The sequence below is a fragment of the Lipophrys pholis genome (genome assembly GCF_963383615.2).
Source record: "Lipophrys pholis genome assembly, chromosome: 9".
Lineage (NCBI taxonomy): Eukaryota > Metazoa > Chordata > Actinopteri > Blenniiformes > Blenniidae > Lipophrys > Lipophrys pholis.
In genome coordinates this window covers 29120400-29143457 of record NC_137639.1, presented here as the reverse complement: position 1 = coordinate 29143457, position 23058 = coordinate 29120400, and the positions used below count along the sequence as shown (strand labels likewise).

Below are 23058 nucleotides of genomic sequence, written 5' to 3'. Positions count from 1 at the left end.
TTACGAAAAACGAAACAGTTGCCTGTACATCATTCTTGTGTACAGATGCCCGAGGGATGCAAAACCCTCATTTAACATAGTTGTTTCATAAAATTGTTGTTTCAGTACTAAGATTGAACATATATCAAATGAGAGCATAAAAAAATACAGTGCATCCGGAAAGCTTGAATCTGATTGAATACCTCTGGAGAGATCTGAAAATAGCTGTGCACCAACGCTTCCCTTCCAACCTGATGGAGCTTGAGAGGTGCTGCAAAGACGAATGGACAAAATGCCCAAAGATAGGTGTGCCAAACTTCTGGCATCATATTCAAAAAGAATTGAGGCTGTATTTGCGGACAAAGGTGCATCAATGAAGTATTGAGCAAAGGCTGTGAATACTTGTGTGCATGCTATTTCTTAGTTTTTTAGTTTTAATGAATTTGCAAAAATCGCACCAAAATACTTTATTTACGTTGTCAGTATAGGGTATTGTGTGTAGAATTTTGAGGGGAAAAAATCTATTTAATCCATTTTGGAATAAGGCTGTAACATAACAAAATGTGGAAAAAGTGGAGCGCTGTGAATACTTTCCAGAAGAACTGTATATGAATTTCACTGTCTGGGCAGCCATAATAGGAACTCTAAGAAGAGAAAGATGAGAGTAAAAAACGGGTATCTCTGACATTGCACCCAAAATATGGAAAATAATTTGAACTGTGTGCTGGACTTTCAGGCTGCTCGAGCTCCACAAATTCTAGATTGGTTTCCTCCTGAAAAGTGTGCGTCAGTTGGATGTGGATTATTTCTGTTGTTTTGTTGGTCCACAGCCTGTGAAGACATCCCAGGAGACCTGCTGTTTCTGATCGACAGCTCCGGGAGCATCTATCCTGAAGAATACGACAAAATGAAGGACTTCGTGAAGGCTGTGGTCAGTAAGTCCAATGTCGGGCAGAATGAGGTGCATGTCTGCGTTATGCAGTTCAGCTCCGTCCAGAAGCTCGAGTTCCCGCTCAACCGCCACTACACCAAGGATGAGTTGCTGAAGTCCATCGATGGCATGCAGCAGATTGGCGGTGGCACCGACACAGGCAAAGCCCTCACCGACATCTCACAGTTCTTCGAGCCCAGCCAAGGGGGACGTCCGGACCTCAGGCAAAGGCTCGTGGTCATCACTGATGGTGAGGCCCAGGACGAAGTCAAAGGCCCCGCCGCCGCGCTAAGGGCCAAAGGGGTGGTGATCTATGCCATTGGAGTGGTGGACGCCAACACCACGCAGCTGCTGGAGATCAGCGGCTCGCCGGACAAAACGTACGCCGAGAGAGACTTCGATGCCCTGAAGGACCTAGAGAGTCAGGTCGCACTGGAGCTTTGTGACCCCAAGAGAGGTGAGGTCAAATCAAATAAATTCTATTCTATTTTTATAGCACCTTTGTTTTTTATTGCACTTTCATACAGAAAAAACAGACAACTTCACATGAGCGTGCATAAGCAACAATGGAACTGAAAAGCCTGCAGAGCCAGACTCAGAGCTGGAGACTTTCTGCTGCACAGGTTGGGGTTAGGGGATAGAAAGTGAGAACCTGCAGCCAGTGGTGTGGGTGGCAGAACACATGGGCAAATGCCTCAGAGACGTTAACACATGCACACACAGAAGCCACGTTCCTGAAGTAATCCCCTCTGTCCTGCTCTTCACATCGGTAGAACAGCTGTGAACACACCGACTACATGAACCAAGGAATCTTAATAGTCACAATCGATACTTCTGCGAACTTACATATGGTTTTTGTTCAAATGATGTTCATAAAATATTTCAGTATAAAAGGACAGATTGAAGCAAACAGGTCTGTATGCTGAATGGAACTGAATTGATTCTTCTTCTTCATTTCAAATGTTTTCTAACCAGACTGTAAGAAGACAGAAAAGGCGGACATCATCTTCTTGGTCGATGGTTCCACCAGCATCACACTGAAGAAGTTCAGTAGTATGCAGAAGTTCATGGAATCCATTGTCAAACAAACCACGGTTGGTACAAACCTCACTCGCTTTGGTGTCATCCTCTACTCCGACAACCCCAAGTCCAGCTTCACCCTGAACCAGCTCAGCTCAAAGAAGGAGGTTTCCAAGGCCATCTCAGCGCTGCGGCCCCCCTTTGGAAACACTTACACTGGGAAGGCTCTGGACTACACGCTGCAGTTCTTTGGCCCGGAGCACGGCGGCCGGGCGTCGTTGCAGGTACCGCAGATCCTCATGGTCATCACGGACGCCGATGCCACAGACCGCAACAGCCTGGTGGCGCCCTCAGTGGCGCTACGAGAGAATGGAATCTCAGTTTTCAGTATCGGTGTGGAGGGAGCCAACAGAACGCAGCTGGAGATCATGGCGGGCCAGGACACTTCCAGGGTTTTCTACGTGGACAACTTTGAGGCTCTGGAGACTCTCTACAAGAACATCACCGAGGTCCTCTGCAACTCCACCAAACCAGGTATGGAGGCAAATACACCAGAATATTCTGCAAATACTTAGATTATGCATACAGGTATTCAGAAAAAGGCATAATATTCTGCAGCAGAATGGGAAGCTGACTGCTAACAGGCTAATGCAATGCTGTCAGGAGGAGTTTGTTCATTATTACTGAGACTCCTCCTCCAGGCAGAGAGACAGCAGTGCTGTAGCTGTAATGCACTCAATGACACTGGTAACTGGTAACTGGTAAGGAAGCTTCAATAGCTAAAAAAAGATGTATTCCACATGTAATAAAACAGATTAAGTTCTGGAGTTCATCCTTTTAACTTCTTAACTTTTACTAGATGAAAAAAACACTATTTTGGCCATAAAAGTTGCAGAACTGTGACCTATAGACTAAAATAATTGTTTCGGTGGCTGCTGTGAAGAATGCTGGATGATGTTTGGATGGCTGATGTTGTGGGAGGTGAACTGATAAGTCCTTTGGAGGAGTTCTTGGTAGATGTCAACTGTTTTGCATGGACTTGGGTGTCCATGTACATGACTGTGGTGTGTTTGTTTCTGCAGTGTGTGAGAAACAGAAGGCGGACCTGGTCTTCCTCCTTGACCAGTCGGGGAGCATCACCTCTGCGGACTACACCCTCATGAAGACGTTCACCAGTGACTTGGTCAACAGCTTCAAAGTCAACGCGGATCTGGTGCGCGTTGGCCTTGCTCAGTTCAGCAGCGACTTCCAGCATGAGTTTTACCTCAACAAGCACCTCACCAACGATGCCGTGTCCAAGGAAATCCTGAAGTTGCAGCAACTTGGCGGAGGAACCAACATCGGCCGTGCTCTGAACGCCATCCGTGGGCATTTTGAGGCGGCGACTGGAGCCCGTAGGGGGATCTCTCAGAATCTGGTGCTGATCACCGACGGAGAGTCACAGGATGAGGTGGCGGATGCTGCCGAACTTCTCAGGGCTCTGGGAATAGAGGTGTTTGCCATCGGCATTGGGAACGTCCATGATCTGGAGCTGCTGCAGATCACTAGAACGCCGGATCGGCTCTTCACGGTGCAGGACTTCGGCAGCTTGGAGAGGATCAAGCAGAAGGTGGTGGACACCATCTGCAAGTCCAAGCCAATCAGAGATCCAAGCGGTGAGTTCTGAACTGGGAATGGCTCGGTCTGCTTCCTGTCTGCATCAGCCAGCTGAAGGTCAACCTCTTCTCTCTCTAGCCTGCAGCATCGACATCGCCATGGGCTTTGACATCTCACAGAGGACTGGTACATCCGGGGAAATGCTGATCAGCGGTCACCCGAAGCTGCAAACCTTCTTGCCGGAAATCGTCCACTACGTCTCCTCAGTGAAGGGGCTGTGCTGCGAGGGCCCCACCCCCATCAGCACCGGCATCGGCTACAGGGTGCTGGGCCCAGACGGACGCCCGATCTATGACGCAGGCTTTGAGGCCAGCAACGAAGATGTGGTCAGGAAGGTCATGACACTGCAACTGGTTCAGCCCACCTACTTCAACTCAGTCTTACTTAAGTCCTTCAGCGAAAAGTTCTCTACCCAGTCCACAGCCAGCGTGAAGGTCAGTCCAACAACAACAATTTCTTTTTACAGCTGAAAAGAGACGAGTCCACGACTGGCTTGACCAACTCATTACAGAACCTTTCAAACCCTTTCTTATTTTAGACCAGTTCTGGCAAGGTTTTGATTCATCTTTCTCATTTCATATTTCTGGTTATAGATGTACATCAGAGATATTTTTAGCTTTGTTATACATTTAATTTCTTCTTTATTTCATTAGTTTCAGAGAACTTTCATACAAGTGTTTAACCCATTTGAAACGGTTGGTTGGTTTCAGACCAAATTCCAGTCTACTCCTGTGAAGCTCTTGGACACATTTTGGATTGTTTAAGTGATATATTTCTTGTTGTACTGTTTTTAGAAACTTTGTTTGACTGTTTTTACACTTTTTTCAGAATAATGCATTTTAATTGCAGGAATATATTGGACGTGGCTTTTGACTTGATCTTAATGTTAGTTAAGAAGTTAAGTTAAGAAGTGATTACGTTTTGGACTGGTTTTAGAGGAGCTTTACATTAGTTTGAAACCTGTTCTAGGAGGATTCCGACAGTTTCTGGGCTGGATTTGGACTCTTTTGGATACATTTTTAGAGTCATTTTAAACTAGTTTTTGCCCAATTGTGGACTGATTCTGAACTTGTTTTTACAGTAAATTTCAGAGACATTTGACCTGGTTTCAGACTCCTTCAGGAAAGTTTCTGGACAGTTTTCAGATATTTGATGACCTTATTGTCCTTCAACTACTCAGATAGTGTCTTTATACCTTATAGAGAAGATTAGTCACACCTCCTGGTCCACAGATGTCAGTCGATGGTCAGACAGTGTAGGTGCGACATCTGTCAGACACAAAGCTGAAGCAGGAGTCAGAAGATCTTGGTCTGTGTGACTTCCTGTGGTGTCAAGCCCCGCGGACTCGGTTTGACATCTGTGACCCATCTGTACTCGTTTCCCTAAATTGAGACAGCGCTGCTCTTCCACGGCTCCAGAAGCAGCAGTCGTGAGAGCAGAGGGCCGCCCCCCATGATTCACCGTCTGTAGCTCATCTGTGAGGGTTTGAAACTGAATACAACAACACACCAAGACGTCTCCGCCGCCACGGAGATGAGACATACATGTTCAGTTTTAAGGAAATTAAAAAAAGATAAATCTGAAATATTTAATATACAATTAAATTTAAATGAATACAGGTGGTCCAGTAGACAGAGATATCAGACTTTCATTGAATAAAACAGATATAAACCGGAGTGAGAGAATAAAACAACAAAATACACAACGCGACAATCGACAAGACACTCAAGTGTTCTCCTGTTTTCAGGTTCAGGCTGTGACCTTCAGACTGATGCAGTGACGTGTTTCCTCCTGTAGGTGGCGCTGATCTTCTCTGATGGACTCGATGAAGACGTGATGAACCTGAAACACGAGTCGGACCTGCTGAGACAGTCCGGTAACGCCTCAGAGTGAGAGGGTTAATGAGTGGGCTGCTTCACTGACAGCCCCTCACTTGTGTCCTCATTATTGTGTTGTGTAATTGATTGTTGTGTTGTGTATTGCGCTGTTGTTGTGTCATGCTGTAATCACACTGTTGGTGTGTGTAACTGTGATGTTGTGTGATTGTGCCGTTGTTGCTGTTGGTTTTGTTGCTGTGTAATTGTCCTGTTGTCTCAGTTGTTGTGTAACTGTGCTGTCGGTGTTGCAGGGATCAGCGCCCTCCTGGTGGTTCCTCTGGAAGGAGTGCGTGACTCGGCTCAGATGCAGATGGTGGAGTTCGGTCGAGGTTTCGGTTACAACGTCCCTCTGAGCATCAGCATGTCGAGTGTGGGCAGCACCATTCTCCAACAGATTGTAAGGTTCAACATAACCGGGACTTCATACCTGCTACACAACTCCCACGCGCACAACACGCAACCACTATACACCTTTTACACAACTAATACACACCTACTACACAACCACTATACACCTGCTACACACCAGTGAATTATTGGATGTTTTTATTGTTGTGTTGATTGTTGTTGTTATGGCGTTTGTTGCTGGTGAGTGAATTGTTGTTGTTGATTGAATCATTATTGTTGAGTTTAATTTAGTGTATTTGTCAGGGACCATATACAAAATGCATTAATCTTAAAGAAAAGATGCTTTGTACCATATTCAGCGTTGCTAATTTCCATCTGCAGTCCCAGGGTAGGAACACAACATTACAATACACATTACAATTATATCCCACAGTAGCATCAGTAACATCATTACTACATCATTTATACATTAGCAATAACCATTACAATTCATCACATGGTTTCCTAAAATTCATACAGAATACTAAGAATCTTGCGCCACTACACTATACAAACAACGCAAAAGACAATTTAAATGGACTGACACTGACACAGCTGGTTTTCCATAATGTGTTTTTAACGCCCCTTTCACGTGAATGCGCATACGTAGGTCTGGGTTGAACCAGAGAGTTGATAACCTGCTTCGTAGTAACAGTGATCAGGATCGTGCACATCTGGATAAGTCAACCCAGGAAACAGAAAGAGATCCTGGATATGTTGATCATGGTTCGTAGTACAGGCCACTGGTGTTCCATATCTCATCTCTCTGCAGGACACAGTGGCCAATCGAGAGTGCTGCAGCCTCATGTGCAAATGTTCGGGACACGAAGGCGTCCGTGGCTCTCGGGGCCCGCCGGGGTCAAAGGTGAGGGAACACTGCTCAACTTACTTTGTCGTTTTACTTCGTGGATAATAGCCAAGAACATATTGAGAGCCTACGATCCATTGGACTGTTCTGTCTGTGTGTGTGTACAGGGTATATCGGGACTGAAAGGTCACCGAGGTTTCCCTGGAGAAGAAGGTGTCTCTGTAAGTGCCTCTTCACCTTCACATTGATCATAATGTGTTCGTTTGAACAAGCTCACCATCAGCTGAAGTCTGTTCAGTTTTTTTTTTGTAACATTACAACAGCTGTGTGTGTGTTTTGTGTGTGTGTGTGTGTGTGTGTGTGCATGTGTGTGTGTTGCAGGGTGAGCGAGGTCGTCCTGGACCAAGTGGACCTCAGGGTGTGCAGGGCTGCTCTGGACTCAGAGGAACTCCGGTATTTCTGTCTCTACCTGTTGTGTGTCTTTAGCTTTTGTGTGTCATTGTGTATCTCTTTTTTTCCTTTTTTTTCAAGACACCTTAGCTTCACATTTCCATCTCGTTGATATCTTAGAAAATCAGTGATCATCATAGGTGTCTTTTCTTATTTTTGTTTGCATTTCAGTCTTTGTGTATCTCTAAGCGTAGTGTGTCTTTGTGTGTCTGCAGGGTGGCCGTGGTATCAGAGGAGAAATGGTGAGTGTGCGGTCGTGCTCTTTGTTCGGTTGTGTCGGGAGTGTAATGTCGGTCTGACCACAGCTGCTGTGTGTTGGCAGGGCGAGGACGGCGAGCAAAGTCTAGACGGCGTGGACGGAGAGCAGGTACAAAACAACGCAACAACAACACACGCTAGGCTAACGTGAGCTAACCTACCTCATCAAGTCTCTGACTGTGACCACGAGGGTGTAGAAGAGACTTCCTCAGGTTGATGAGGACACAGACTTAACCTCACATCACCTTCGTCCTCCTCAAGCTGTCAAAGCATCACCTGACATTTGGGTGTGGTGCGTCCAGGGGCTCACTGATTGAGGGTTCTCTGTGTTTTCAGGGGAGCGTGGGTGTAGATGGAGGCCGAGGAGAGAGAGGATTCCCCGGAGAGCCGGTGAGATGATTCTCCTTCTTCCATCCTGTGATCATGTGCTGGATTCTTCTCTTCTGGACTCAAAGAGTTTTTGCTCTGGAGGAATTCACTGCGTCTCTCGGTGGTGATGTGGTGACCTCTGACCTCTGATCTCTGACCTGCTGTGGAATGATTGACAGGCTGAATTGTCGCCCTCAGGGTATCCCGGGTATCAGTGGAGTGCCAGGAGTGAAGGGACAGCGAGGACTGAGAGGAGATCCGGTGAGTTTCTTCAAACTGTCTCCTCTGCTGTGATTCGTTGATTCTACCAATTCTACTAAGTGTTTCTGAGTAGAACCATGACAGATGGACCAACTCAGAGATTTCACAAGGAAAGTTCCAGCACTCAGTGTGAGACATGTTTGTATCATGTGGAGTTCCTCTAATCTGAAGCTTTAAATCTGAAGCGTTCTTTTCTCAGCTGGAGTTAATGTTCAGGGATTGTTCCACACTGTTGGAGGTGAATTTGTGTATTTAGTACAAAATGTTCTTCTCATACAGAAAAAACACAGTTAAAATTTAAAAACTAATCATTTAACAGTGCAGAAGAACTCGCGTGTCAAAGGTTTCACATGGCTTCTTCTTCCCTTAATGAGATACGAAGGCTCAGAAAGACGGTGTCATCCGCAAAGAAACGGGTGCAGCCAAAAAGCTGTGAGACTTTAGGAAGTCCCTCCATGTGAACTGTTAAAAGCTAGCTGATGTACATTTTCAGGGAACTTTTCACACTGTTAGACAACTTGTAAATTAGAACATAACGTTTTACAAGTTAACCGTCATAGTTAAACATCTGAAATCCCCGAGTCCCCTTTTTCCTGGTTTGTCCTGGAATGAGCCCGAGGGCTGATGTGTCAGCTAAATCACAGAACTTGAAATGTGCTTCATATGTCTTCTTCATGCTGTCAGTCTGGAGCCAAACAGCTGTCAGGAACAGCTCCAGTGCAGACCTTTATATGAGGAGAACAAGGGAGAAAGTGTGATGAAGGGAAATCTCTGAAAGAAGCTGGTCCTCTGGTTCGGTTGTCATGGGGGGGGGGGGGGTTAACTTGTCCATCAGAGGATGTGGAAATGAAGCTGAAAATGGTTTCAGTACAAACATGGATGACTGTGACGTCAACTCGACACGCATGTTTAAACTTACGAGTGAAGACGAGACAACTCCTCCTGCGCTTTAATGTAAACTGTGAGGAAGGTCACGGAAACGTCTCCGAACATTCCTCAGAGGTTAATCTTTGCAGCACAAACATTGCAGAAATAAGTCAACATGTGCACCGAGAGGCCACTCTATCAGGCTTGAACAATCTAATGACTTCTGTCAAACTCTCACATGTGTTTTTAATGAGCTCAAGTCACAGCAGAAAAGTTGGTACTTTAGATTTTGGTTTGCTCTATGCCTGCACAAAAAAAAGTCAAGGTCTCCGTGTTCCTTGGTCAACCTTCTGAAACTCGACGCCTCAGACTTATGGATCGGATCACTTCAGTTTGCCCGGCGTACCAAATAAAGTGAGAAAATGTTGCAAGACTCCTTGATTTCCAACAAATTATCTGGCATAACAGCTGCATGATGTCGTTATTGTTGTAGACGTGTTCTGTGATTGTATTGAAAATCAAATGTGAATCTCAAACGACTCCTGTGTGAAGTTTGAATAAATGTCGAGTGAGCATCACACAACATGTATTCAAACTTTAATGGAGTTTCAGTCGAAATCTATGTGGACATTTTGTGATGCTCTTCCAATGTTGAAGCAACCCACAGAGTACCATATTAAAGCGATTCCAAGTGAAAAATTGTCATTAATTCAATCAGATTTTCTTCCCTTTTTGTGTCTCTAACTTATTGCGAGTTGCCACATCGCACCTAGACATTATCTTATTATGAGTAACAGATGGTGAGAAACTTTGGTTTCCGCCTGCAACAATCAAATAAGATCCTGCAGATGCACCGAGGCTGAATCTGAGAGCTTTGTGACAAAAAAAAAAAAAAGAGGTTATTTTTATGTAGAAGAGTGAAAGTTGGCTTTTGTGACATTCATTAGCCTGAATTTGGTTAAAAACGTCTGACCAGAGCAGACAGACATCCAGCAGCCGAGAGAGACGCCAACACATTGTTAGTTCTGCTAAGATTTACTAACAAATCCAAACCATCAGCGTCCAGATCGGTAACAGACACCTCAGCGACTAACAGGCTTCAAACCACACACGGAGATCAGTAAATAATTAGACTTAAACACAGCTGCAGCACAGCTGGACTCTCCACTTCTCTCAGTTTATCTTCCAGCACTAAGTGACTAACTCTGTCTGACAGGGAGAACCAGGAGCCGATAGCAAAGTACCAGGGCCCAAAGGAGACGCTGGAAACCCCGGATTACCGGTAAGTAGGCGAGGGAACGGTTACCTGTAGGACGCTGAAGGTTTACCTGTACAGGACTGAAGGTTTCCTACTTTACACAGAAGGTTTAGTTGAGATAGTCGCACATCCCTGAGTGTCTTTAATGTGGAGTTCTGCAAACTTGGAACTGTGGCGTGTGCATATCTACAGGGTTTACCTGGACAGGACGGCCGACCCGGTGAGAGCGGTGTGGAGGGAAACCCGGTGAGATCTCATTCGGAAGAGGAGTTTTATTTCAGTGACCTCAAACGTCAGTTCTTACAATCGTTTGTGTTTGTGTTCAGGGGCCTGATGGAAGAAGGGGGCCGATGGGTGAAAAGGTAGGAGCACGTGCGTGTGTGTGCGCGCGCGTGTGTGTGTGTGTGCGTGTGTGTGCGCGCGTGTGTGTGTGTGTGTGTGTGTGTGTGTGTGTGTGTGTGTGTGTGTGTGTGTGTGTGTGTGTGTGTGTGTGCGTGTGCCTGTGTGTGAGAGAGACAATATCATAGTGTTAACCTTTGCGTGTCTGTAGGGCGCACCTGGACAGTCCGGAGCAGCAGGACTGCCGGGAATAGCTGGACCGTCTGGTCCTCAGGTGAGTCCCCTGGACAGGTAGGAGTGTGAGGAGGAGGAGGAGGAGGAGGAGCCTTTGCCCAACTGGAACACTGTTCATGAAGACAGGAAGTGGAGGAGGAGCTCCCTAACAAGTATACTTCTCTCCCTACAGGGTCCTAGGGGGACCGGAGGTGAACGTGGACCCAATGGCAGCCCTGGTCTTCCAGGACCACAGGTGAGATCATCACTACTCCTTCCATTCCAGACTCGGAAAATCAATTAAAACAGTAAACAACTTGAACCGGTCAGAAAACCAGGTTAAGCCAGTTAAAACCAATTCAAAGCAGAGTGCGTGCATGTTGCCTTTCCATTCATGAGTGCCACATGGAGCAAGTTAACATAATCACTCCCCCCAAAACACTAAACAATCCTGCAGGCGGCAGTGTTCACCACAGCCACAGTACAGTCGATTTATGTAACCACATGGTTTTTTGTTGACCATCCACACACCACAGCGTTTTAGGAGTTGTTTTTTTTAATAGGTTCCAGAGTGGATGAACTTTAAAACGCTGCCTTGGCGTTGACGTGTAGACGTAAGACATACGTTTGATGAAAATGATGATGTCATCGGCCCACGTCTTGACCCGATAACCCCATCGAGGGTTACTCTCCGCAATGTCATTTAGCAACAACAGTGGCGGACGACATGCTCCAGTAGCTTCTGCTGATGTTATTTGGTTTAATTTGGCAATATGTTGTATTTCTCCAATACAAGGATATTTGCATGCTGTGTCTACATTTGCTTTTGGCGTCTTTCTGAGGAAAAGTTACAGCGCCACCTATAAGTCTGCCATATGCACAACATCATTTTGGGTCATGTTCATGGTGCCGTGTGGATGGGAAACTTTTAAAGAACGACAGGGAGAACAAAGATCATTTGGGCACATGTGGACAGGGCGTGTTGGAGTTGCGAAAAGATTCTAATGAGCATTTTTCTATTTTTAGGTTGTTGTTTTTTTTGTAGCTTAAAGTTCAAAGTCAATCACACAAAGCAAAGAGAACAAAGAAAGCCTGTGGTCCAGACGCTCCATGATAAAAATCAGAAACCAGCTTGATATCCATGTTTTGAAACCCCCACCCAGAGTTGGACTGTGAACACAGTCAACACAGACGAGCTGAGCAGTAAACCATGTTCATATTCATAGAACTGCTTCTGTTGTTCTGCAGGGAGGACCAGGATTACCTGGACTTACTGGAGCAGCCGGACGACGTGGTGGCAACGGACAAAAGGTTTGTGACATTTCCATCCCTGCATGATCTCAACTCCATGTGATTTTAGCTCTGTGATCGTTTCACTGTCCGAATTCTCAGGCTCTTTCAGTCCTGTTGGGACACTGATTAAATAGTATGACCGCACACATAGAAACAGGGTTTGTGTTTCAGGGACAACCAGGAGAACCGGGTGAACGAGGGGTTGCAGGACCGCTGGGAGCCAGAGGGATGCCGGTACGATTCCAACTTTCTTATTGTGGAATGTGTGTTACTTCACTTCAACTTTATTCATACAGTTCCAAATACAACAGAGTCATCTGAAGGCACTTTTCCAGAGGATAAACTACAAGACCACATGAGCAAGCGTAGGAGATGGTGGAAAGGAAAAACTCCACTTTAACATGAAGGAACCAGCAGAGACTTTCTGCAGAACCAGACTCGGAGGTGGAGACTTTCTGAAGGACCAGAATCAGCCCAGTAAAGGCTGCAGTCAGCAGTCAGCAGTCTATACCTATAGCAGCTCCACTAGAATATGGTCCAGTGTGACCTGAACCAGAAAAGTCTGAAGCCTCACCTTAAAGGTCGAGACTGTGTCAGCCTCCCTAACTCAAACTGGGAGCTGGTTCCGTATGAGAGGAGCCCGATAGCTGAAAGCTCTGCCTCCCATTCCACTTTTAGAAAACTTAGGAACCTCCAGTAAGCAGCACTCTGAGAACCAAGAGTTCTGCTGGGTAATGAGGAATAAGTAGGCAGGTACAAGTAAAGAAGAGCTTTTTCATGGATCAACAAACTATCTTTCCAGGCCATACAACACACTTCTAATTGAGCTAGACTCCATTTATTCTACAGAGGTTCTGCCTGACATTCTTTCTATTGTGTTTCAGGGTCAGGATGGTCGAGATGGTTATGGACCTGCAGGCTCTACAGGCGCCAAGGTAGAGCCAACCTTCAAAATCTCTTTCATTTTGTTTGTTTGTGTGGGTGACCATTGTTCTCACTGTTCTTCCTCTCCTGTTTTCCTCAGGGAGACCCTGGTTTTCCTGGTTATCCCGGTCTGCCGGTGAGTCGGCTGAATGTTTGACCTCTGATGTCCCAGAGTGTAATATAAGCCTCCAATCACAATCTGAGACAAAAAGGTGTTAGCGCTGAGGGTACAGGGGTTAGAACTGAAGCTAAAGCTCAGTGTCATTTCTGGAAAATCTGTAAACTCGTGACTGTACACACAGTTAACATGAGTCCATGAAACGGAACATTTCCTGACACTTTAGCCTGCACTGATCTCCGATACTCTCTGTGCTACTACACACACTCTCATGTTAAACACACAGACACAGCTGGAAAGTACCAGCCACTCACAGTGTGTGTATGTGTGTGATGGCTCCCCCAGCTGGTCACATATAGATGAACAGGAAACTGAAAGTATTTCCTGTGTTTATAACAGTGTTTGACGAGTCGGAGAAGATTAAGTGAAACAGGTTTGTATAAACTGTTTCCAAACTGGAGCCGTTCCAGATACTATCAGGTCGGAGAGATTAAAGACTTCAGTGAAACAACACAGATTTGTAGTTCTTGTTTTTATCTTTTATGTGCAGTGAGCATACCGCAAGATTAAAAAGCCATTAGACTGTTTGGATCATTTGTGATGAACGAGACCTGAACTGTGAGCTTTTCGTTCCAGGGCGAGGACGGCCTGCAGGGACCTAAGGGGTACCCGGGACGGAAAGGGAACCATGGCCGAGGGGTGAGTGTGCTCCTCTGTCTGCAGCTCGGTCTGATGCTGCTCCCTCGCTGACGCTCTTCTTGTGTTCGGCGACTGCAGGGAAACTCTGGGCAGCCGGGAGAGTCGGGAGTGACGGGAGAGTTTGGTCATCCAGGACATAGAGTGAGTCCGTCCACTGAAGCCTCATTTGATTGCTGCCTGAGAGGTCTGTGGTCTCTGTGAATTTTCAGGGACCTTCTCATTCTGTCAGATGTCTACCAATCATTAAAATCCAGATTCATAGAGACGGATAGAAGCTGTCTGAAAAACAACATATTTCTTCAGCTCTGAATCTTCACACTGGATCTCATCACATCTCTGTCATGTGGAGAATGATATGAGTTCATCAGAAACTGGGCCTCACACCACATCAATACAACGGGTTATAAAGAGAGTGGAACAATTAACTGTCTTTTTTTGTCCCTAAGGGTCCCAGAGGTCCTCCTGGAAGCATGGGAATGACTGTAAGTCACCTGTGGAGTAACAGTAATCAGCTTCTTCTCAAAATCACAATATTTCACAAACATAGACAAGTAGTCGACGGTTAGCTGAGATTTCAAGATGTAACGTTTTCTGTCTGAAATAATGAGATCCTGGAGGATCTGATGGAAACCTTCACTGAGCCTCTGTCTGCTTTCAGGAGTGTCAGCTGGTCACCTACATCAGAGACAACTGTGGTGAGTTCACACTCCTCAAACTGTGCAGGACAAACCGGATGTTCAGCTCCTCATCCTCTGTTCTCTTTTCACAGCCTGTTCCAGAGGTACGTATCTCAAGGAGGAGCAGCAGGAGGTGGAGGAGGAGGAGGAGCAGCATGAAGAGCAGGAGAAGGGGGAGTAGGAGAAGGGGGGGGCATGAGAAGGATGAGGAAGGAGAAGCTCCATGACAACCTCCATCAGTTTTTGGGTTTGACTGTGTGTCATTAACCCTCAGAGTTAAAACTGTGACATCATGCAGACAGTCAGGAACCTGATGAGGATGATGATGGTGGTGACGAACTCCAATGCTTGGCTGTAGCTGCCTCTTCCTGTTGGCATTCCCCCGTTAACCCTGTGTCTCCTCTGGTGGTCCTCAGGTCAGTCTGGATGCCCCTCCTACCCCACTGAGCTGGTGTTCGGTCTGGACATGTCCAACGATGTGACGCCGGCAGCGTTTGAGCGGCAGCGTTCTGCCCTCCTCGCCCTGCTGGACGGCGTGGACATCGCAGAGAGTAACTGTCCGAGGGGCGCCCGCGTGGCCGTGGTGGGATACAGCACCTACACCAAGTTCCTGATCCGTTTCCAGGATTACCGGCAGCGGCAGCAGCTGCTGGAAGCCGTGCAGAACCTGGCGCTGGAGAGAACGGCCAACAAGCGTCACCTGGGCGCCGCCATGCGCTTCGTCGGTCACCACGTCTTCAAACGTGTGCGTGCCGGAGTGATGATGAGGAAGGTGGCTGTCTTCTTCTCCAGCGGCCCTTCACAGGCAGTTGACGAAATCATGACCGCAGTCATGGAGTACCGAGGCCTGAACATTGTTCCTGCCGTGGTTTCCCTAAAGAGCGCCCCGGCTGTGGTCCGAGCCATGGAGGTACAGTAGGTCTGATTACGTACATGTGACGTCACTGTTTGTTATTAGGAAATGATGCCACAGCATGTGTGTGTGTGTGTGTGTGTGTGTGTGTGTGTGTGTGTGTGTGTGTGTGTGTGTGTGTGTGTGTGTCTGCCTGCCCCCAGGTGGATGATTCAGGGAACTCCATGTTCACAGTGTTGGGCAGGCAGCAGGAGCAGATTTCTGACCTGAAGAAGATCAAGAACTGTGCAATTTGTTATGGTGAGCCTTACGGTTACTACGGTTACCACACGGCAGTGATGTCACTGATGACATGATTGATAATGGTTTGCAGTCCTTCACATGCTCACCCCACTAACTTCTCACCTTTCTGCTCTGCGCCCCTCCAGACCCCTGCAGACGTTCAGGGGAGTGCTCCTTCATCCAGGACCCCCTGCGGCCTCAGGAAGTCAATGTGGACTTGGTGCTGGTGCCGGACGGCTCCAGGGAGGTGCGGGCTGACGAGTACGCCGGCGCTCAGCAGCTGCTGTCCTCGGTGGTGGAGCAGCTGGCTGTGAGCCCCGAGCCTGGCCGAGCCGGCTCCACCGCCAGAGTGGCCGTGGTCCAGCAGAGCGGCAGCCGGGATGCTGAAGTGGAGTTCCAACTGCAGACCTACCAGAACCACGAAGCCATGCAGAGCCACCTGCTGCGCTTGAGGCAGCGGGGCGGCGAATCGGCGCTGGCAGTCACGCTTGAACACGCAATAAGGGACGTGTTACTGAAGGCCCCACAGCCGCGCAGGAAGAAGGCCATGTTGGTCGTGGTGGGCGCCACTCAAAGGGACCAGGACAGGTTACGGTACATGGCCCAGAAGGCCAAGTGTGAGGGCATTGCTCTGTTTGTGGTGACGGTGGGCGATGGTTACAACCGCGCTCAGGTAGAGGAGCTGGCCGGCACGCCGACCCAGCAACACCTGATCCACCTCAGCACGCTGCAGGCCGACGAGCAAGGATACACACACCGCTTCTTCAGAACCTTCCTGTCTGCCCTACAGAGTGAGAGCACACATACACACACACACACACACACACACACACACACACACACACACAGTCTTGCCCGCTGGAGACATCTTCCAGATCTCCTCTGCTGATTACTGTGAAGGTGGTCCTGGGATGGTGGTCTGCCAGACTGACCTATTTCTAACCAGTTTCTAGCTGCAGATATGAGAACGGGTCTGAGACCAGGTCTTGGATCAAGTCCAAAATGAGTTTGAGACCAGGTCTCAGACCTATATAAAAATAAAGTTCAGGGGATGGATGGATGGATGGATGGATGGATAGATAAATGAAGTTCAGGAGATGGATGTGTGGGTAAATGGCTTGATATGAGTTGTTGAATAAGGTCCAGGATGAAATGAATGTGGAGCTTCCAGGTTTTGTCCACCCTGAAAACATTTTTCTGAACGACACGTGTCCAGAAACACTGTGAAACATGATCCAGGTGTATGAAGACTAGAGCCACGCCATCAGAGTGGCTGACTGGCTGCACGTTGTGATGTTTTTCAGAGGGAATCCACTCGTATCCTCACCCTACTTTGAAACGGACGTGTGAGCAGCTGCGTGGCCAAGAGGGAGGACAGATCTTCGTCACTGGGTAACCGCACCCGCAACCTCACACACTCCTCTGACATGACCCCTCTGCTTAGTGCGTGCTGAAGAGTAAGATTGTTGGCCACAGCTTCCCCTACTGACCACCTGACCGAACTCCAACAGGAGATGAAACCAGATCAGGAGCAGAACCCATGGCCATAGTAAAATATTCTCACTTTCCAGGCTCAGCAGGGGTCTGAGGTGTTTCAGGATAATCCTCTTCAGGCGATATCCTCCCCGGTGTGGGGGATCTCACAGCTTCGGACAGGCGGCTGCGGTAATGCAGTCACTGTAACAGACTCTTATGGTGAAAAGGGAGATGAGCTGTAAAAGAAAGCTCTCTGTTTATCAGTCGGTCGACATCCTAAGGAATAACACTGCAGATACAAATCAAATGACTTTTCTCCGCAGGGTGGAGGCGTCACTCTTCGTGATAGAGTGAGGAGTTCAGCCATCCGGGAGAGACTCAAAGTCGAGCCATTCCTGCTCCACACTGAGCGGAGCCAGTTGATTTGCTTCATCTGATTAGGATGCTCCCTGGTCGCCTCCCATTAAAGGTCTACCAGGCATGTCTGGCTGGGAAGAGGGCCCGGGGTTGGCTCAGGACTCACTGGAGAGATTTTATCTCTGGCTTGGCCTGGGAGCCCCCCCCCCCCCCCCCAAGAAAAGTTGAAGGAAGTTGCAGTGCACAGAGATGCCGCGGCTTCTTCGCTCTCTGTACTTCCACCATGACCCCACAAGGACGAAGCAGGGGGGAAAAATGGATGGCCAGATGCTTTTGGACTGGGGTTGTTGACTGGTTGATTTTGGACTGACTGGTTGTGGATTGGTTGTTTTGGATGAGATTTTGAACATAGTTTGTTCAGACGGAATGCAACTCCACACTTTTTATGGCCTATTAGGACCTGATTTACCAAAGACTGGTTCTGGACTGGATATTGGATTTGAACGGGGTTCAAATGGGTACTTAACTATTTTTGGAAATTTTATTCCAGTTTAACTCGTTGGATTCGGTTTGTTGAAACTGGTTCTGGACTGGACCAAATCCTAGTTTGTAAAGGTATTTTATCATGGTACTTCTGTTTCGGGGGAAAAGTTTTTACCCTGATATCAGTTGGTTGACGAAACTGGTTCTGAGCTGGATTCAAAGGTGGTCTGTGTGTCTGCTGTCGACCAGGGTTCAATTTCACCCTGTGTGTGTGTGTGTATTCAGTCAGGGCTCTGCAGACCCTGATGACTTCATCACAGCCGAGGAGGAGGAGGAGGAGGAGGAGAGGTATCTGGAGCAGTCCAGAGGTCAGACTCAGACCAGCCAGGTGGACATCATCCACACTGTGAATAGAGGGGATGGACAGAGGTTCATCACAGGAGACCTCGACGGTAACACACACACAAACACGTCCAGCTGATGTATGTTTATTAGCTTTCTGCATATTTTGTGTTTCTACTCACTGTGTGTGCGTGCGTGTGTGTGTGCGCGCATGTGTGTGTGTGTTACTTCCTCCAGCAATGACACAGCATTATGATCTGAGATGACAAACATTTTGGGGATAATTTATAATTGATTAATTTCTCATTTTATGTACTGAGTCAGCGTCAGCCTTTCTCTTTGTGTGTCGAGCTGCAGGTAAACACTGACTCAGCTTCTGACTGGGCGTTCACGTGCGGAGGAGGCCTGTGCTGAACCTTCCTGCAGTGACAGCATGTGTGCGTTGTGCTTTCAGCCCGCTGCGTCTTGCGCGCTGACGTTGGAATGCCGTGTCAGCGCTCTGTACGAGCGTGGTTCTTCGACACAAACCTCGGTGCATGCTCCGCCTTCTGGTTTGGCGGCTGCGGCGGGAACGCTAACCGCTTTAAATCGGAAAATGAATGTTTCCGCACATGTGGCATCCACAGTAAGTCCTGAGATAGGCTGAGCACTGCGGCACCGGAACGCTAACAATGCTAAAACAATGCTAACAACGCTAACATAACACAAAGGAATGATGGGACACGTTTCCACGCAAATGTAAGAGTATGACACTGAGTGCTGCTGCTGCGGCTACATAATGCTAACACAATGCTAACAATGCTAACATAACACTAAACAATGTGACACAATGCTGCACCACAACACTCCTCATTTTCATTGATGTATTTATACAAACTTATAAATATTTTCAATCTTCAGTCTGACGAAAATAAACTTTCTCTCTTTGATCCCTTATTTCCTATTTCATTCCATGTCTTCAGAGTTAACTTTCATGTCTCTATCGGTAACCTTCACGCCTTTATCTGTACCTTTCACATCGTTATCAGCAACTTTTATGTCTTTATTCGTAACTTTCCGATCTTTAATGGCAACTTTCACATCGTTCTCTGTAACAATCGCGTCTTCATCGGTATCTGTCACATCTTTATTGGTAACTTTTTTCATATTTCGTGAACTCTTCCTGTCTGTGTCAGACTAGAAGAAAAATGTTCACAGGTGTTTGGAATCAAACTCTTCGGACATGGTTTTAATTTCTGTGTGTGTCTTTGTGGTGATTCAGTGTGGTACTCATGTTGAAAACGTGTCACAAAGGTGTTTATGGGCAGTTTTAGTCTTGTGACTTAGACAAGGTGTCTTGTTCCAATCTCTTTCCGAGGATCGAAGGTTTGATGGCCCAACATGTTCTTCGAGATTTCCTAATTTCGTTTGAGCCATGTTTTTCTTTGAGTTGGCATTTTTGTTTGCATTGTTGGGTTGACATTGTTTTGTTGTGTTATGTTGTTGTGCTCTCTCATAGACCCCCTCTTGTTTAAGACTGAACACAGCAGCTTTGTTGAGAAAGGTAAAATCTTTGTTCGCAGATGTCGGCAAGCATCGGCCGATATCGGCAGATTCTAGCGGTTGCTTCCAGATGTGCGTGCTCAACATAACATCTCCTCTTGCAGACGCCTGCTTCCTGCGGCAGGACCAGGGCGGCTGCCAGAACTACACCATGATGTGGTTCTTTGACACCGAGCAGAACGAGTGCGCCCGCTTCTGGTACGGAGGCTGCGGTGGCAACCAGAATCGCTTCAACACGCAGGGGGAGTGCGAGAACCTGTGTCTGATGAAGAGTCGATGATGACGAGGAGGAGAAGGAGGAGGACACCACAGACGCACAAGATGACACTCCTCATTTTCTAAGACTGAACTCGGAAAATCTTCCAACCGAAATGTTACTGAAACCAGTTAATTCAGAATATTTAATGTAAAGTTCAAAGTTACAAAAAACAACACGGAGAAATAGGCGAACAAGTTCCCATCAGCTGGAATTTCACAACTAACCGTGACGTCGCTGAGTCGGACCGATGATCCCCGGCTGCTTTTGTGAGAATCGGGGGCAGAAAGGACGCTCACAGCACAGCCTGCTGGCACATGGTGGTATCACGAGCTGCTCAAAATGAAGGCATTCATGTACTTTAAACCGTCTCAGAACAAAACCTACGTTTAGTCTTGTCGTGTCCGACAGGTCGTGTCCGACAGGTCGGGTTACACTGGTAATGAGCACACAACCAGCAATACCATCAATAACTCATTTCAATAAAAACACTGGAGCTTTTTTTTTTTTTTTTTTTTACAGATGCAGTGAATATTTAGAGGTTTGTAAAGCAGCCACAGGACTACAGCATGTTTCCCTTTGCCAGCATTCTTGCATCTTTTTCAAATCACAATCAGAAAAATTGGAGATGATTTTTTTTTTTTTTAACAATAATTGAGTTGAAATTGGAAGTTTCTTCAAACGTTTAAGATAAAAACCAAATTAATCAGTAACAACCAGCAAAGAGCTAGTAAATAGATCAGTGTCATGAATGTCTCCGAAACATTTAAGTTGTTCTTAACTGACTTTTAACATTCATTATTAAATATTCTGCTTTAAAAAAAAACAAAAAACAATTCTGGCTTCATTTTGTAACTGGAGTCTTTAAAAACGCGGCCGCGGTTGTTTGTGAGGTGCTTCGTATCAGGAAACTTTTCCAAATGTCTTCAGGCACAAACAGCGAGCCGAATCCGCCCTTCATGTTCCCCCGAACGCGTGTTCAATTCCCCGAGCGTGCCACGGTGCTCACAGGCCACAGAAGCCCAGAGACTCGTCCTCACTTCTTCATGGAGGAAGTGGGAGGAGTCCGATGGGAACAGCTGTTTGACCATTAAAGGTTTGAAGGAATCAGTAAAGTCGTGTGGTATTGAAGAATTTGTGGAACAACATGTGGTCTCTGTGTCATTTTTGTTCTGTCTTGAACTTTCACATCAACTCAACTGTTCTAACATGCTGCAAAGCTCACGGGCATTGCAGGAGGAACCAGCACCCGACCAACCACTACACCCCCACACTCAAACCGAAGGTACAGAACATTTCTGTCAATCTGAAGTTTGCCAGCAGGAGGGTTCAAACTAATGTTGAAGTTACATTTTGAAACACGACGATGCTCTAACAGAAATGGAGTTCCACAGGGTTCTGTCCTCGAGACACAACTAGTGTGAGTGATACGTTCAATCTAAAGCTTTAATAACAGTTAATAGGTCATGTTGTTCTGGGATCGCACCACATTCTTAGATGTCTATGACCGGTGAATCAGATAGTCCATAGTTTATATCTACTGAGTATTGGCAGTGTTCTCAAACATTAGAACAGTTCAATTGTATTTCTATAGTACAATCGGCAACGGTGGAAAGGAAAAGCTCTTTAACAGAAAGAAACCTGCAGAACCAGACTCAATGCAGTAAAGGTCTCCCAGCAGTTTAAACCTATAGCACTAGAAAACGGTCGAGGAGGTCCTGAACCAGCCCAAACTGTAAGCTTTATTAAACTGGACAGTCTTATGCCTGTGAGGGAGACTGTGTCAGCCTCCCTCACTGAATCTGGGATCAGCTTCCTGCTCCTCAGAGTCGCCGTCTTATTGTTCTTGGTAAATTTACGATTAGGTTTCTCTGTTTGAAATTGAGCAGGGGTCTGATTTAAAGTGACATTCAAGACTAGCTCCCCAACGCTTCACGGGCGAGGATAACAATTGCATGCAGGCTGGAAACTTTATTAAAGTGAAAGATTGATGATTCACGGTCATGCACAAATTATTCATCAAATCTAGTTTAATTTTACACGTGATCATGACAAAACTAAATACAAAATCAAAATGGATATGCATGGGGAAAAAAAACGGTGTTTTGCCAATATTTTAGAGCCCCCCAACCCAATACATTTCTAAAGGTAATATGTGTCCCAATAGTCTGTGTATGAGGCTCCAGTTGTGAAGAAAGTATAATATGACAAACTACAAGTTTCTCTTAAAGGTCACAGGAGCTCGCGTTAGCTACCTGGTAGTTACTGTAAAAACACAAAAGACCAAACTAACGTATTCAGACACACAATAATTTTTACCTCAACATCTTCAGGAGACTTCTTCGCCGTCTTGCTTATATTGTGGTTCAAATTGGATGAACAGATGCGAGTCACAGTGATAAAGCCACTTTGAACAATAGTACGTTGTCACGTGTTTCGGATTAATTAGTTTCCCGGTTAAATGGTGACCCCCCTTCCTTTAGCAGCCATCGCTGCTGCTTGCAACAGCATATATTAAAAAAAGACTCACAAAAGTCACTTTAAATCTCAACTGTTAATGCTGTTAAACGGCCTTCGACAGGAGAGCTACAGATTTCTGTCCGGTTTTTTTACATCTGTTATTAGCAGCAAAAGAGGGCCGCTAAAGGGTCACCACTTCACAGGGAAACCACTTAATCTGAAACACCAGAAAGCTTTTCTCCCTGAGACAGGCCAGGAGTTGTGGACAGACACAGAAACAGCCTGTTCTCAGTAGAGCTCACTAGAGGGATTTTCACACTGAAATTGAGGACCAAGCCTGGATTTAAGGAAATACGCTTTGAATACATTGTTGGGCCTCTGACACCGATTTGAAATTGTTCAAAAACTATATAATATGGGACCTTTCAAGAAATTCAGAATCTTTACACTGAATCACAAGACCAGATGTCCTCCTCATGTTATCCATGTGTGTATTGTTCTTAAAGATCCTGTCAAATGTTAAATTATCCATATATATATAATTATTTTCCCTCTGATGGATTTTCAGGACTATAAGTTACCGGTACACCTGTTAAATAAATAAAATAATAGGAAAAGGTTGA

General features: G+C 46.4%; 1 protein-coding gene across 2 annotated transcripts in view; it reads left to right on the top strand.

The window, feature by feature from the left end:
* Window positions 1-21123, top strand: part of col6a4a (collagen, type VI, alpha 4a) — a 35183-nt gene extending 14060 nt beyond the window's left edge. For both annotated transcript variants that reach the window (XM_080471364.1, XM_080471363.1), the window contains 34 exons: window positions 810-1367; window positions 1886-2464; window positions 3013-3585; window positions 3665-4020; window positions 5384-5462; window positions 5715-5860; window positions 6623-6715; window positions 6826-6879; window positions 7040-7111; window positions 7324-7350; window positions 7431-7475; window positions 7703-7756; window positions 7934-7996; window positions 10080-10145; window positions 10314-10367; window positions 10448-10483; window positions 10672-10734; window positions 10867-10929; window positions 11922-11984; window positions 12138-12200; window positions 12851-12901; window positions 12991-13026; window positions 13645-13707; window positions 13786-13848; window positions 14154-14189; window positions 14366-14402; window positions 14477-14488; window positions 14801-15294; window positions 15441-15537; window positions 15666-16310; window positions 16824-16911; window positions 18121-18287; window positions 19676-19720; window positions 19824-21123. In XM_080471364.1, coding sequence (XP_080327490.1) covers window positions 810-1367; window positions 1886-2464; window positions 3013-3585; window positions 3665-4020; window positions 5384-5462; window positions 5715-5860; window positions 6623-6715; window positions 6826-6879; window positions 7040-7111; window positions 7324-7350; window positions 7431-7475; window positions 7703-7756; window positions 7934-7996; window positions 10080-10145; window positions 10314-10367; window positions 10448-10483; window positions 10672-10734; window positions 10867-10929; window positions 11922-11984; window positions 12138-12200; window positions 12851-12901; window positions 12991-13026; window positions 13645-13707; window positions 13786-13848; window positions 14154-14189; window positions 14366-14402; window positions 14477-14488; window positions 14801-15294; window positions 15441-15537; window positions 15666-16310; window positions 16824-16911; window positions 18121-18287; window positions 19676-19720; window positions 19824-19999 — 5117 coding nt within the window. In that variant the 3' untranslated portion in view covers window positions 20000-21123. The remainder of the gene's footprint in view (window positions 1-809; window positions 1368-1885; window positions 2465-3012; window positions 3586-3664; window positions 4021-5383; window positions 5463-5714; window positions 5861-6622; window positions 6716-6825; window positions 6880-7039; window positions 7112-7323; window positions 7351-7430; window positions 7476-7702; window positions 7757-7933; window positions 7997-10079; window positions 10146-10313; window positions 10368-10447; window positions 10484-10671; window positions 10735-10866; window positions 10930-11921; window positions 11985-12137; window positions 12201-12850; window positions 12902-12990; window positions 13027-13644; window positions 13708-13785; window positions 13849-14153; window positions 14190-14365; window positions 14403-14476; window positions 14489-14800; window positions 15295-15440; window positions 15538-15665; window positions 16311-16823; window positions 16912-18120; window positions 18288-19675; window positions 19721-19823) is intronic.
* Window positions 21124-23058: the final 1935 nt, after the last annotated feature.